Here is an 11,954-nt window from a genome sequence, read left to right on the forward strand (position 1 = left end):
TGCATGTTTTGGAAAGAATCCCCAATGCAGAGACTGCAGCTGAAGTGGAGGCTGGTGGCTCTTACTGCAGCATTCAGAAAGTGACTTCAAGAGTAAGTGCCCGTTTTTATCAGCAGGAGGCCCCGCAGCTGGGCAGCTCCAGCCTGGCCTTCCCCTGCCCCTTTTCTCTGGCACGACTCAGCACAGCGTGAGCAGCAGGGGCTGAGCGTCTGCCTTCAGGTGGTTGGGGATGGGAGTGAGGAGCAGCATCCTCTGGGCCTGCCCCGGCCACAAGCACCAAGCCCTGAAGCTGCTGGAACAAGAATGCAGGAGGCCATGGAGTTGCCGTTTGTTTCAGTCCAGTTACACTTTGTGGAGTGTGGGGAAAGCCAGGACGGGAAGATGAATCGGTGCCTCCCAGATGTGCTTTCACCTACAGAGGGAGTAGTCAAAGGATGAGAGTTCTAGGGAGCTGTGATAACAAGCCCCTCAGTGCATGGAAGGTGTCTGTGTACGGCAAGGAATACTAGTCTCCCTCACAGAGATTTACTCTAGATTGTATTCATCCATAGAAGAGAAATGAGTGGCTGGGTTGGTTTTTCTTCCCCTGTGCAACCACCTGATGTCTGGAACCTGCCGCTTCCCTGTCAGACCTGGGGCGTGCTGGGAGCGCCTGAGGAGCAGAGTGGTCCTGGGTAATTTTATGTGGTGTTAGACTGGAAAAGCAGCAGCTCTGCTCTAGGCCAGACTGTGGCCTTTTCCAGTTTGAAAAGTTTTTAAAGTTTTGTACATTTCCCCAGCCCGACCTGAAATTTGATGCACCTACAACACATGAAGCATGAATTTTAACAAGTCTGGCTTGGAGCATTGCTTTAGATACTGAAAAAAAAAGTAACTGAATGCTGTGCTGCAAGATGGTCCGCAACAGTCCCAGCCAGGAGCAGAGCATGCCTCCAGTTCCACCTCTGAATTCCCTGTGGGTGTCCTGGTGCAGGCCCCAGGGCTGCTGGCACCCTGCTCTGCCTCCCTCCCCGGGCTGCAGGGAACAGTTTCCTAAACACCAACAAGCTGCTTCAGTTTTTATAACTTGCTTCCATCGGGTCACCTGCCTGTGTGCTAGACTCCTTTTTGGGGCTCTGCATCACCTCACCTTTCATTACGTGCCCGGCCAGCCAACGGTGGTACAAAGCGCTGCTGTAAATCCTGGTACGTGCTGCTTAGCCTTTCAGAAATCAATGCCCCTTTCTGCTTTTTATGTGATGCCATCTATAAGGAAATAGCTGGTGACCTTTGATCGAAACAACAGGCATCGCTGGCAGCTACGTGAAACTCCATCACAGGGTGAGAAACCAGCGGAGCTGGGGTGACACACCCTGGGCTGAATGAAGTGAAACGGGTAAGCATAAAGGAAAAACCGCTCAATCAGAAAACACAGGATATCGTTCCACGTCCACGTGCCCAGTATGTCCTGCTGCATCCAGGTGTGCAGCCGTTCCCTGCCAAGGGCCTGGCCCGCATCCCAGCTGTGCCGCTGGTTGCGACGCGGCGCAGGGCCACCTCTGTGAAACATCTGGGACGGGCTGACTGCGATCAGGCCTCCTTCCTGACCTCCGGACACTGCTCAGTCATGAAGTGTTGCCTGTCGTACCCAGCTGTGACACCCACTGCCTTCCCGCACGCAGGCGTGTAAAACACTGACCAGGTGCTCCCCAGCATCTTCTCTTTAGTGGGGTCACCGACTCGTAGGGCTAAAGGTTTAAACCAACACGTTCCCCTGGCACCATTTTTAAGATTGCTAAATCAAAAGATTCCCCAAAAGATCCTGCCGCAGCGTGTTACCTCCTCGCTGTACCGGGGCGCACGCAGGCGACGGGAGCAGCGGGGCTTTGGGTGCTTCTGTCCCTGCCTGCGTGGTCGCTGCAGCCGCTTTAAAGCGGTTCGTGTGATTCTTTTTTTTGTGTTTTTTAGAAAAGACGTATTTATTTAAAACAAGACACTTGGCCAAGGGCTGTTCACAGGCGTGTTAACCAGATAAACTTAAAAAAACAAAACGAAGAAGACAACAAGAGCAAAAGCGAGGTGCGGGGGGGGGGGGGGGGGAGGCCCGGCCCGCCAGCCCCGCCCGGCCGGCGGCTGGCCGTGTCCCGTGTCCCTCTCGGCCGGGGGTCCCCGGGGGGTGCCGGTGGCCCCGGGCGGGGGGTTCCAGGGGGACCCCGGGGGGTCCCGCCGCTAGAACTCGAAGGTGCCGAAGTGGGCGGCGCGTCCGCCGGCCTTGGGCTGCGGCTTGTAGCCGATACGGTCGTTGATCATCTGCTCCCGGCTCTTGTGGTCGGTGCCCAGCGCCATGGCCGCCGCCGCCGCCTCCTCACTGGCCGCCGCCGCCTCCGCCTCCTCCCGCTGCTTCTTGCGGCTCTGCGGGGCAGAGGAGCCGCGTCAGGGCGCTCCCGAGGGGCGGCGGGCAGAGCCGCCGCGGGCGGCCGCCGCCGGCCCCGCTCGCACCTCCAGGTCCTTCCGGATGTTCTCGAACTCCTCGATGTCGTCCAGCTTCAGCTCCAGCCGCGTCGGCTTCCGCCGCAGCATCGCCGCTGCCTCCGCCGGCGAGGGCCGCGCGCCGCCCGCCCCGCGCCTCCCGCCCTGCCCCGCCCCGCGCGCCCCGGAAGGGCTTGTGAAGCGCCGGGGCCCGGGGGCGGCGCGGCTCCGCCCCTCTCCTGCCCTCCCGCCGCGCCGCTGCCATGGCCGCCGTGCGGGCTCCGGCGGCGCGCGGCGGCGCGCGGGCCCCCGTGCGGGCCCCCGCGCCTGCGGAGGTGAGCGGCGGGGGGGGGGGGGGGTGTGGCGGGGCCGTTACCCCCGCGGGAGCGGTACCGGCACCCGCGGGCCCCGCCGGGCGCTCGCGTCGCCCTCGGGCCTGTGGGTCTCGCCGTGCGGGCGGGCGGCCCCGCGCCCTCGGCGCCACCGGAACCCGTCAGGGCCCGCGGCCGCGCCGCTCGCGTGTTTTCACGCGTTTTTACAGAATCCTTTGATTTTTCGTGGGAAGCCCGTTGTAACGCGGCTGTGCTGGGGGGAAGGAGCCGCTCAGCCTCATCTCCCTCGGCCTTCCAGGGAGGGCGGCAGGAGCCGGCGGGCGGCGTCGCTCACGCCTCTTCTGGGGCTTCTCCACCAAGATGAGGAAAAGCCTCGTTTTCTAACAGTTTTTTAAAAAATAAAAAAAAAAAAACACCAAAACTCCAGAGCCTTAAAACTGAGGTCAACGCAGATAACAAAGAATCAAAAGACAACATAGTCCAGTTTAAGCGAATTATTCAACATGGTATTTTACTTTTGATCTTTGCGCTTGGGGCACAGCCCGACTTCCCAAGATCAACACCTCACATTCAATTTCAGGGTCTTCATGACGTACATACTAACTTTCTATAGAAGAGCAGTGCTTTTTTGCACAAACAAGCTGTTAATTGTCTCCTTTTTAGCCAAAACACGCTTAAAATTCTGCCCTTACCTTCCAGGCCACCAAGAGCAAGCCCGCAGAAGAGAGCGATGCTCCTCCGCCCAAGAGGGCCCCCATCTTCTATGGCAGTTTGGAAGAGAAGGAAAGGGAGCGTCTGGCAAAAGGCGAATCGGGATTGCTGGGAAAAGAAGGGATGAAAGCTGCGCTCGAGGCTGGCAACATCAACATAAGCAGTGGTGAGATGTTTAAGCACCCTTCTGCCCTCCCCCCAGCTCTGGAATGTGACACTTTCAACAGCTTCTGATCGAGTTTTGAGCGTAATTTAAAATCAAAACCATGAGGCCATTGTGTGGACTGTTGGTGCTTTGTTTGGATTTTCCTCTTTGAGAGGGATCTCTTGTCCAACCCTTGTTTTCAGTCTGATGGTTTCTTTTTTTTTCAGGTGAGGTCTTTGATCTGGAAGACCACATGAGCGAGCGGCAGGCAGAAGTGCTGGCCGAGTTTGAGCGCAGGAAGAGAGCCCGGCAGATCAACGTGTCCACTGACGACTCTGAAGTGAAGGCCTGTTTGCGAGCCCTGGGGGAGCCCATCACGCTCTTTGGAGAAGGTCCTGCGGAAAGGAGGGAGAGGTGCTGTGTCTGCCCTGAGTGTTGTGGACGGGGAACTCTCGATTTATCAAATTCCTGACTTTTTCCTTGTAGTTGGGGTGCAGTGAGTGCTGCCAGTCAGTAGTGCTTCATTACGATGCAGCAAGAGTGCTGAGGAAGAAAGAATGGCAGGTTGTGACTGTTTGTCAGGTTAGCTGAGAATTCACGGAGTGAAAACAACTTAATGTGTTTCTTTCCAGATTAAGAAATATCCTTTCAGTGGTTGGCACAGACGCATTAAAAAAGACCAGGAAAGATGATGACAGGTCTAAAAAATCCAAAGAAGAGGTAATGGTCTCTCTTGTTCTCTCGCTGCTGAGGGAGGTGGGTGTGATACTCTTTGAGGTGCCTTATTTTCACGGTCTCTTCGATGTCCGGGACTCTTGGTTTCGGTCGGTCTGTGGATTCTCATGTCATCCCTTCTTGCTCGTTCTGTGTTGCCCATTTTAGCAAAATGGTGGCAATGTGTTACCTAAATCCAGGAGTGCTAAGCCTGGCTTGTGCTGCAGGCTAAGTCCCGTGCTGCGTACAGCACACAAAGCAGGAGATCAGACGTTTCGACTGTTACTTAGTATAGTGTGTCCTTTATTGTTCTTTTTTTCTTCCCGAGTATGAAGACAAAATACGTTCCTGCTACTGCATCTGTTTCTCCTTTCTCTTTTCCTTCTGTTTCTCCTTTCTCTTCTCTGAGTCCATTTTTTCCTTATTGTTTCTGGGGCTTGCTGTAAGAAGTAAGGACAATTTCTGCAGCTCTGGGCTTTCTTCTTACTGGGTGATGCGTAAGGAAGGAGGGAGCTGTACGTCGTTAAGTAAAAGGGAATCAGTGTTCAATTGGAATATTCTCAAATGAAATGGCAGCACATCAGGATCTGATCTGTAGGGCAGAGGGTTTGACTTGTCTCTCTCAATCCCTTTTTGTAGGGCTTGTAGTTATGCGAAATGCCCTTAAAAAGAGGCTTTAACACAGCAAGATTTAAGAGCAGATGCTGTGGTGGCACTTATGTACTAAGAGGTTATTTAAGGTAGCTGAATGGATGAGCAGTACCGCTTCAGCTTTTTCTTCAGTTTTGCTTTTTTTCCTTGCAGTATCAGCAAACCTGGTACCACGAAGGACCACGCAGTCTGAAAACAGCGAGGCTGTGGCTTGCTAACTACTCGCTCCCCAGGTAGGGAAGAATAGCACAAATGAAGGAGGGAGGTGCAACCTTTTGTAAAATCTAGCTGCTAATCCCACCACAGGTAGTGCAGGAGATTTGAGATCAAAGGAATGGGGAACATACGCTGGTAGGCAAGGCCAGGTTGCTTAGGGCTTGAGTTCTCTGACTGACTGTAGTGCTAGCCCAGTTTGGGGGAGGAAGGAGGAAAGGCCTGTTTCCAGCAGCAGGGCAGGGAAAATACAGGGACTTGTTACTCCACCTTTCCTTTCACAGGGCAGTGAAGCGGCTAGAAGAAGCCCGGCTGCTCAAAGAGATTCCAGAGGCAACCAGGACATCGCAGAGACAGGAGCTACACAAATCCCTGCGAGTAGGTTTGGCAGCTGCTGCTCAGCTGCTGTGTTTACAACTTTTTGCTGATCTCCAAGGAGATCAGAAAGAGATCAGCTGCCCGGAGGTGCATGTAGTTTTCCGTGCTGTGCCTGTCACCTATTGGAAAGCTCTGCTTCTTCTGTTCCCTGATGATATGCATAAAGCATGTTCTAACTTTCTTCAGTGATTCAGAGAGAGGTACTTTAGTTGTCCCCTTGCATGGCAGAGGGGTGAAGAGACATCCCCGCATCGCCTTGCCACTTGCCTGTGAAGCTAAAGGAATTTATTCCTGGTGCTGTCACGGGTTTAGCTGGCTAGGAAGGGACTGCTCACTTTCTTCTTCCTGTACAATGGTCGCTAGTGCACAAAACCAAGGGAGATAATGACCAACACAGTAATGCAGAACATGTTTTAGATGACTCTTGAGATGCCCTTTTCGAGCATGTTAAGTCAGATTCCCAGCTTAACTGAACAGAATGGCTCAAGCACACAGTGTGCTGCCGCTCTAATCCTGTTTACACCCAGAGGCATTAGCTGCCAGAGGATTTACTTCTCCCCTAAGCACACCACACTGCCTGCCCCAGTCTTTCTGGTTGTATTAATTGGATGAGTTGTAGAAAGAGGCCAAAGCTACAGTAAGTTCTCTGTCGAAACTGTAGCTGCAAAGCAGGCCCGCGGGCTTATTTGTGACAAGTGCCACGGGTAGCACCTTGAGACCTACGCTGTGCCCCAGGGCCACGTTAGCTTACGTCGGTCAGGCTGGCTCAGAAGCTCTCGTGCCTGGAGCTGGAGTGGCTCGGAGGTAGCTCCTCCCTTTGAAACCGACTTTCCAAAGGCCTCTGCCTCCTCCTGCCTCCATTTGCCTCCTTCACCTCAGTCCTTGGCCAGGGCTTTCCCTAGGTCGTTTGTACTTTACTCATTTATCATTTTCTTTGTATTTGGTTACAGTCCTTGAATAACTTCTGCAGTCAGATTGGAGACGATCGCCCGCTGTCCTACTGCCACTTCAGCCCCAATTCCAAACTCCTCGCTACGGCCTGTTGGTAAGTTCTCTTTTACAGCACTTGCTGTAGCAGCCGGGAGAGCACAGCAGGAGTGAAGGAGAGGGGTCTTATTGGAGGTCTGTGAATTGTGAGAGTTCAGAAATGCTTTTTCTTCCTACTCAGAACTCTCTTAACTCTGTTTTAAAGCTCAGCAGCGATTTTAATCTGAGTCCATTAGTCCCTATGGCTGGTTGCCCAAAGTGTATTGGTATTTTAGCCAGTGCAGAACCCCCCCGGGTGGTTTTGCAGCTCTCTGTTTGATCTCTTCTTTGATGTTCCTGTCTACACTGACGTCTATTTCTTGTATTCAACAGGAGTGGATTGTGCAAGCTGTGGTCCGTGCCTGACTGCAACCTTGTCCACACCTTACGAGGTAGAGAGTGGCTTCCACTGAGACTCTTTGCTTAGTTCTTTTGTTCCTCTCTGGACTGAGTTCCCATATCTGAATTACTTTATGACTCAAAATGTAGTGTTCTTTAGGCAGATTTTATTCGAATGAAAGCGTCACTCAGGCTTGCGCAGCATGGGCATGTGTCTCATACTCAAGAGGAAGTCCTGGCCTTTCTTTCAGAGCCAAGACCTGAGTTTGTTGTTTCTGTTTCTGAATGATGTTCTTGTTTTGTTTCAAATGATGTTCTTGTTTTGAGCCAAATATCCGCATTTTTGGCCAGGCCACTTAACAGCAGTAAGGTTCTTTGAACAGTGGTCACAACTTTGACTAAATACAAATGTGAGGACAAATCTGTTGATTGACATGTTGAATCCTCACTGCATTTTGAGAGTTACAAAACTTGGTGTTTGATACTCTTAGTTCTACTGGAGTTGCAGTTTAGCTGTTTGCAGGACAGATGTGTTGGGTGGTTACAACGCAACTTCACCCAACCTGGGAGGACGCAGTGAAAGTGTTCACTGGTACCTGACTAATTAGTAACAAAGAAATGCTGTTTTTCTTAAGAACTGGCCAAGATCATGCGGCAGAGTATGAATTTTGATTTTCCTTTCTCTTAAGGACATAACACCAACGTGGGAGCAATAGTCTTCCATCCCAAAGCCACCGTCTCCCTAGACAAGAAGGACGTTAACCTGGCCTCGTGTGCGGCTGATGGGTCTGTCAAACTCTGGAGCCTTGAAAGGTCAGAATAAGACCAGGCATGCCCATCTGCAACACTGTTGTTTTGGGGTTTATGTTGTGTTATTTAACACTGGACTTTTACTGTCCTCCTGCAAATATAACCTTTTCTTGTAGTTATACCAGTGCAATTCCTGGCCTCAGCATCTGCCACCCTCTTCAGCAGGAAAAGAGGTCACCCTGATTAGGGGACTCAAGGTCTGAAAAGAACCAAGTCAGAATTGCTGCTGGGCACTGGTAATCTGCTTTGGGTGATGGATGGAAGATTCAGAGATTGTTTTATTCTAACCTTTTATTTAGGAGAAAATTTCCCCTCTTGGATATTAAGAAATGACCCTTTGAGTTATTGGGAAGCACCAGTGTTCAGAGAGGGACTAACCAAATACATGACCATGCACCATAGCTTTGTCCAGTAATAAACACAAGTGGCTCTGTCATTGCACAGTGGAGTTCTGGAGATTCACAGCATCTGTCTCAAGCCTGTGAAGAAGAGAACGGTGTAAATACTGAGCCCTAGCATCTGCTGTGTTTGACAGATGGGGCCCTGCAGTGCACCTGAGGAAGAGGCAGGCAGCTCTGAGATCCTCAGCTATTTATGCTTAGCTGAAAGCCACTGTTCCTAGTTGCAGAATCATACCTCTGCAAAGGGAGAGGATGTTCACTAGTCTCATGTCACCACGTCTCTTTAGTCGGTGTGTTGGAAAGAAACTCTAAATGCTGTTCAGGTGTTCTGCTGGCGGCTACTGACCTGCTGCCTGTAATTCCGGAGGACTACATACTCACTCTTGTCTCTGCGATTCCTCAGAATAGCTGCATTTGCTGTAGTTCGGGATGTGTTCTGTGGAGTCACGGCAGAGCTCCCTGCTGCCCAGGGAGTCTGCATTTTGTTTCTGCTGTTACTACTTTCAAAGTGCTGTTAACATGGGCCGTGTTAATTTTCAGGAAAAAATTATCCCAGGAGAACTTTATAGCCAACATGAGTGTGGATAAAGGGGTTTCACTTAGAGCTTTAGCTGTGTGAACAAAAGGTAGAATCCAGAGTCATCAGTTAAAACTCTGATTTTCCCATCTGGCTTGTGTTTAATTAGCAGCTGCTTGCTGTGATCATGTTTGCAAAGGCCTGTCTAGAGCCAGCCACCTCTGACCGGTGTCTGATGATTTTTGTTTCTGTTTTTCAGTGATGAACCGGTGGCAGATATTGAAGGACACAGCATGAGAGTGGCACGTGTGATGTGGCACCCATCTGGGAGGTTCCTGGGTACTACCTGGTATGGAGATTTGGTTAATTGCTTTAAGACATTACCATTAGCTGTCTGGCTGGTAGCTCCTCCGCAGAGGAGCCCAGCGTCAGTGAGGGTTGGCCATTCTTCACAACGGCTGGGCTGTTGCAGTGGAAATAACAGTGAGTCATTGGGGTTCCTTTCTCTGCCCCTCATATGAGACCCTGTTGGTCTCTAGCTGGAAATAAAATGCCCACTGAGTTAGTGAAATATCCCATTATCCTCCTTGACGATACATTTATTATTTATTATTTACTGCTGGAGGGCAGGAAGGCTCTGCAGAGGGGCCTGGACAGGCTGGATCGATGGGCCAAGGCCAGTTGTGTGAGGTTTAACAAGGCCCAGTGCCGGGTCCTGCCCTTGGGTCACACCAACCCCAGGCAGCGCCCCAGGCCTGGGGCAGAGGGGCTGGGAAGTGCCCGGCGGAGAAGGCCCTGGGGGTGCTGGCTGACAGCCGGCTGGGCATGAGCCAGCAGTGCCCGGGTGGCCAAGGAGGCCACCAGCCCCCGGGCTTGTGTCAGCCCTGGTGCGGCCAGCAGGGGCCGGGCAGGGATGGGGCCCCTGTGCTCGGCCCTGGGGAGGCCCCACCTCGAATGCTGGGCTCAGGTTTGGGCCCCTCGGGACAAGGAGGGCCTGGAGGGGCTGGAGCGTGTCCAGAGAAGGGCAGCGGGGCTGGGGCAGGGTCTGGAGCACAAGTGTGCTGGGGGGCGGCTGAGGGGGCTGGGGGGGTTTAGCCTGGAGAAGAGGGGGCTGAGGGGAGCCCTTCTCGCCCTCTGCAACTACCTGAGAGGGTGTTATAGTGAGGTGAGTGTTGTCTCTTCTCCTAAGTTACTAGTGACAGGACGAGAGGGAACGGCCTCAAGCTGCGTCAGGGGAGGTTTGGGTTGGAGATTAGGAAAAATGTCTTTACTGCAAGAGCGGTCAGGCCCTGGCACAGGCTGCCCAGAGAGGTGGTGGAGTCATCATCCCTGGGGGTGATCAAAAACTGTGTAGACGTGGCACTTGGGGCCATCGTTTAGGAGACATCGTGGTGTTGCGTTGAAGGTTGGACCTGATGATCTTAGAGGTCTTTTCCAACCTTAATGATTCTGTGATTCAGTTGGACAAATGCTTTCTTTTTACAGCTACGATCACTCATGGCGCCTGTGGGACTTGGAAGCTCAGGAGGAGATTCTCCATCAGGAGGGGCACAGCAAAGGTGTCTATGACATTGCCTTTCACACGGATGGGTCTCTTGCTGGGACCGGGTGAGTTTGCTTTGTGTCAGGACTGGACGTGAAATATTATCAAGGTTTTGTTGCTGATTGATGACAAGTGCCTCAGCAGCTTCTGCTGGTGAGGCTGAGTATACTCTGGCAGCTGCTGAAGTCTCTGATGGGCAACGCTTGGGTTCTCTCTTCCTAGGGGACTGGACGCTTTTGGCCGGGTGTGGGACTTGCGCACAGGACGCTGTATCATGTTCCTAGAAGGCCACCTGAAGGAGATCTACGGGGTTAACTTCTCCCCAAACGGGTAAGAAAAGAACTTGCATGGTTTACATGGGAGCTCCGAGTACAAACCCCAGCTCCCAACATGTTCTTCCTCCACCCTTTGGCAGATACCACGTCGCAACTGGCAGCGGTGACAACACTTGCAAGGTTTGGGACCTCCGCCAGAGGAAGTGCATCTACACCATTCCTGCCCATCAGAACCTGGTCACCGGGGTGAAATTTGAACGTAAGTGCCTCCTGTCTGACGTTCCTCATCCCTGCTCTCCTGAGCTGAAGTGGGAGGGGATGGGGCAACTCAGAAATGCATCTTCATGTCAAGAAGGCCTCTACTGGTTAGCAGAGACAATTTGTCATGGTTTTTATGTGCAAATCTCACTTCTCCCTTCTCCTCCTCTGCTGCAGCCAATCACGGGAACTTCCTGCTCACAGGCGCGTACGACAACACCGCAAAGATATGGACTCATCCCGGCTGGTCCCCTTTGAAGACACTGGCTGGTCACGAGGGAAAGGTGATGGGACTGGATATCTCCCTCGACGGCCAGCTGATAGCGACCTGCTCCTATGACAGAACCTTCAAGTTGTGGACAGCAGAGTAGCTCCGAGGTGCTGCTGATGAACTGGAATGGAGATGTGAATGGCTTCGAACTAAGACTTGCTTTTTTTTTTTATATATTAAAGATAAAAAAAGGAATCGGTTGTTGCAACATGCCGTATGGCAGCTGTCATCGCTGGCTGATCTTGTGTTGAGGTGGTTTTGAAACACCTGTGTTTGCCAGGGCTTGGCTGATGTTCTGCTTTTTAGGGCTTTGTTTGTATAAAAACTACAGCAGATACTGCTTTCTGCTGTAATTGGGAGATGATTCCATCTGCGCCCGCCCTCCCTTCCAAGTTAGGCTCACAGGTTTTTCTCCAGTCTGTTTTAAGCACTTGTAGGTAGCCACAGACCACCTCCAGTATGGTGTGTTGTACAGCCTCTGTAGGCACCCTTCTTACCTTCCATTTTCACAGAGCCTTTGGTAGGAACCTGTGGCCTCAAACTTGATTTGCATTTAAGGAAAGAAAATCTAGCTGGCAGAGTTACGGGAATGTGGAACCCTGCTTCCCCTGCCTCCGCAAAGGTAGTCTCTGTGTGCGGAGGTCTGCACCCCCTTTGTACTCGCTCGCAGTGGATGTTAAAGGCCAGGGACGTTTTTCTTTTCCACATACCACCGCACATCCTAGCTCCTTGAGCCGTCTTGTGAACTGGGCATTTCAAATCTGTGTAGGCATCTCCTGCTTACTTTTTTGCTGTGCTCACCTGAGATGAAACAAAGGTGCTGTTTCACTGTAGGACTGGCTTGTTCTAACTTACACTGTGGGGAGCTTTCTTATTTGTTGTTCTTTAAATGGAGGTTTTGCAAATGCATTGTGGAAAATCA

General features: G+C 52.1%; 2 protein-coding genes across 2 annotated transcripts; one reads left to right on the forward strand and one right to left on the reverse strand.

Moving 5' to 3' along the window:
- Positions 1 to 1,985: 1,985 nt before the first annotated feature.
- On the reverse strand, positions 1,986 to 2,633 carry CDC26 (cell division cycle 26). Its single transcript, XM_064468809.1, has 2 exons — positions 2,479 to 2,633; positions 1,986 to 2,391 (listed from the first exon to the last, which is right to left on the reverse strand). Exons 1-2 carry the CDS (start codon positions 2,557 to 2,559, stop codon positions 2,209 to 2,211), a joined length of 264 nt encoding a protein of 87 aa, XP_064324879.1. The 5' UTR covers positions 2,560 to 2,633; the 3' UTR covers positions 1,986 to 2,208.
- Positions 2,634 to 2,649: 16 nt separating this feature from the next.
- On the forward strand, positions 2,650 to 11,240 carry PRPF4 (pre-mRNA splicing tri-snRNP complex factor PRPF4). Its single transcript, XM_064468801.1, has 14 exons — positions 2,650 to 2,783; positions 3,480 to 3,657; positions 3,864 to 4,050; positions 4,269 to 4,356; positions 5,155 to 5,234; positions 5,499 to 5,592; positions 6,543 to 6,637; positions 6,952 to 7,010; positions 7,647 to 7,770; positions 8,945 to 9,034; positions 10,171 to 10,293; positions 10,451 to 10,558; positions 10,644 to 10,762; positions 10,939 to 11,240. Exons 1-14 carry the CDS (start codon positions 2,712 to 2,714, stop codon positions 11,130 to 11,132), a joined length of 1,611 nt encoding a protein of 536 aa, XP_064324871.1. The 5' UTR covers positions 2,650 to 2,711; the 3' UTR covers positions 11,133 to 11,240.
- Positions 11,241 to 11,954: the final 714 nt, after the last annotated feature.

The sequence above is a fragment of the Phalacrocorax carbo genome, chromosome 18 (assembly GCF_963921805.1).
Source record: "Phalacrocorax carbo chromosome 18, bPhaCar2.1, whole genome shotgun sequence".
Taxonomy (NCBI): domain Eukaryota; kingdom Metazoa; phylum Chordata; class Aves; order Suliformes; family Phalacrocoracidae; genus Phalacrocorax; species Phalacrocorax carbo.

Excerpts from the sequence above, each read along its gene's own strand:
- CDC26 (XM_064468809.1), bottom strand. The coding sequence starts at position 2,559 with ATGCTGCGGCGGAAGCCGACGCGGCTGGAGCTGAAGCTGGACGACATC. Across the intron at positions 2,392-2,478 it reads ACATCCGGAAGGACCTGGAG|AGCCGCAAGAAGCAGCGGGA; the intron begins GTGCGAGCGGGG and ends TCTGCCCCGCAG.
- PRPF4 (XM_064468801.1), top strand. The coding sequence starts at position 2,712 with ATGGCCGCCGTGCGGGCTCCGGCGGCGCGCGGCGGCGCGCGGGCCCCC. Across the intron at positions 2,784-3,479 it reads GGGCCCCCGCGCCTGCGGAG|GCCACCAAGAGCAAGCCCGC; the intron begins GTGAGCGGCGGG and ends CTTACCTTCCAG. Across the intron at positions 3,658-3,863 it reads CAACATCAACATAAGCAGTG|GTGAGGTCTTTGATCTGGAA; the intron begins GTGAGATGTTTA and ends TTTTTTTTTCAG.